The sequence below is a fragment of the Sinocyclocheilus rhinocerous genome, unplaced genomic scaffold (genome assembly GCF_001515625.1).
Source record: "Sinocyclocheilus rhinocerous isolate Xijiao unplaced genomic scaffold, SAMN03320098_v1.1 scaffold878, whole genome shotgun sequence".
In the NCBI taxonomy this organism is placed as follows: domain Eukaryota; kingdom Metazoa; phylum Chordata; class Actinopteri; order Cypriniformes; family Cyprinidae; genus Sinocyclocheilus; species Sinocyclocheilus rhinocerous.
Window position 1 is genome coordinate 721,654 of NW_015664312.1, and position 243 is coordinate 721,896.

Consider the following 243-nt stretch of genomic DNA (forward strand, 5'->3'; position numbering starts at 1 on the left):
TTCATGCTTGATTTCTCTCTCCCAGGCCATGACCTTCAACCAGGTGATCCAGACAGGGCCTGATGAGGAAGGAGGTGACGATAAAGCAGTGACCGCCATGGGCATCCTTAACACCATTGACACACTGCTGAGTGTAGTGGAGGACCATAAAGAGGTGAGAAAAGTGAGAAAATGACTGCAGAAGTTCTTCCTGTCTCTCTAGCCTGTAGCACCCTGCTGAATTACTTCCAGCCCTTCCAGCCG

At 50.6% G+C, this 243-nt stretch overlaps 1 protein-coding gene across 1 annotated transcript in view; it reads left to right on the forward strand.

Moving 5' to 3' along the window:
* Positions 1-243, forward strand: part of LOC107730064 (importin-7-like) — a 28,660-nt gene that overhangs the window by 21,798 nt on the left and 6,619 nt on the right. Inside the window, exon 16 of the mRNA XM_016540797.1 lies at positions 26-154. Within this exon, the coding sequence (XP_016396283.1) occupies positions 26-154 (129 nt within the window). The remainder of the gene's footprint in view (positions 1-25; positions 155-243) is intronic.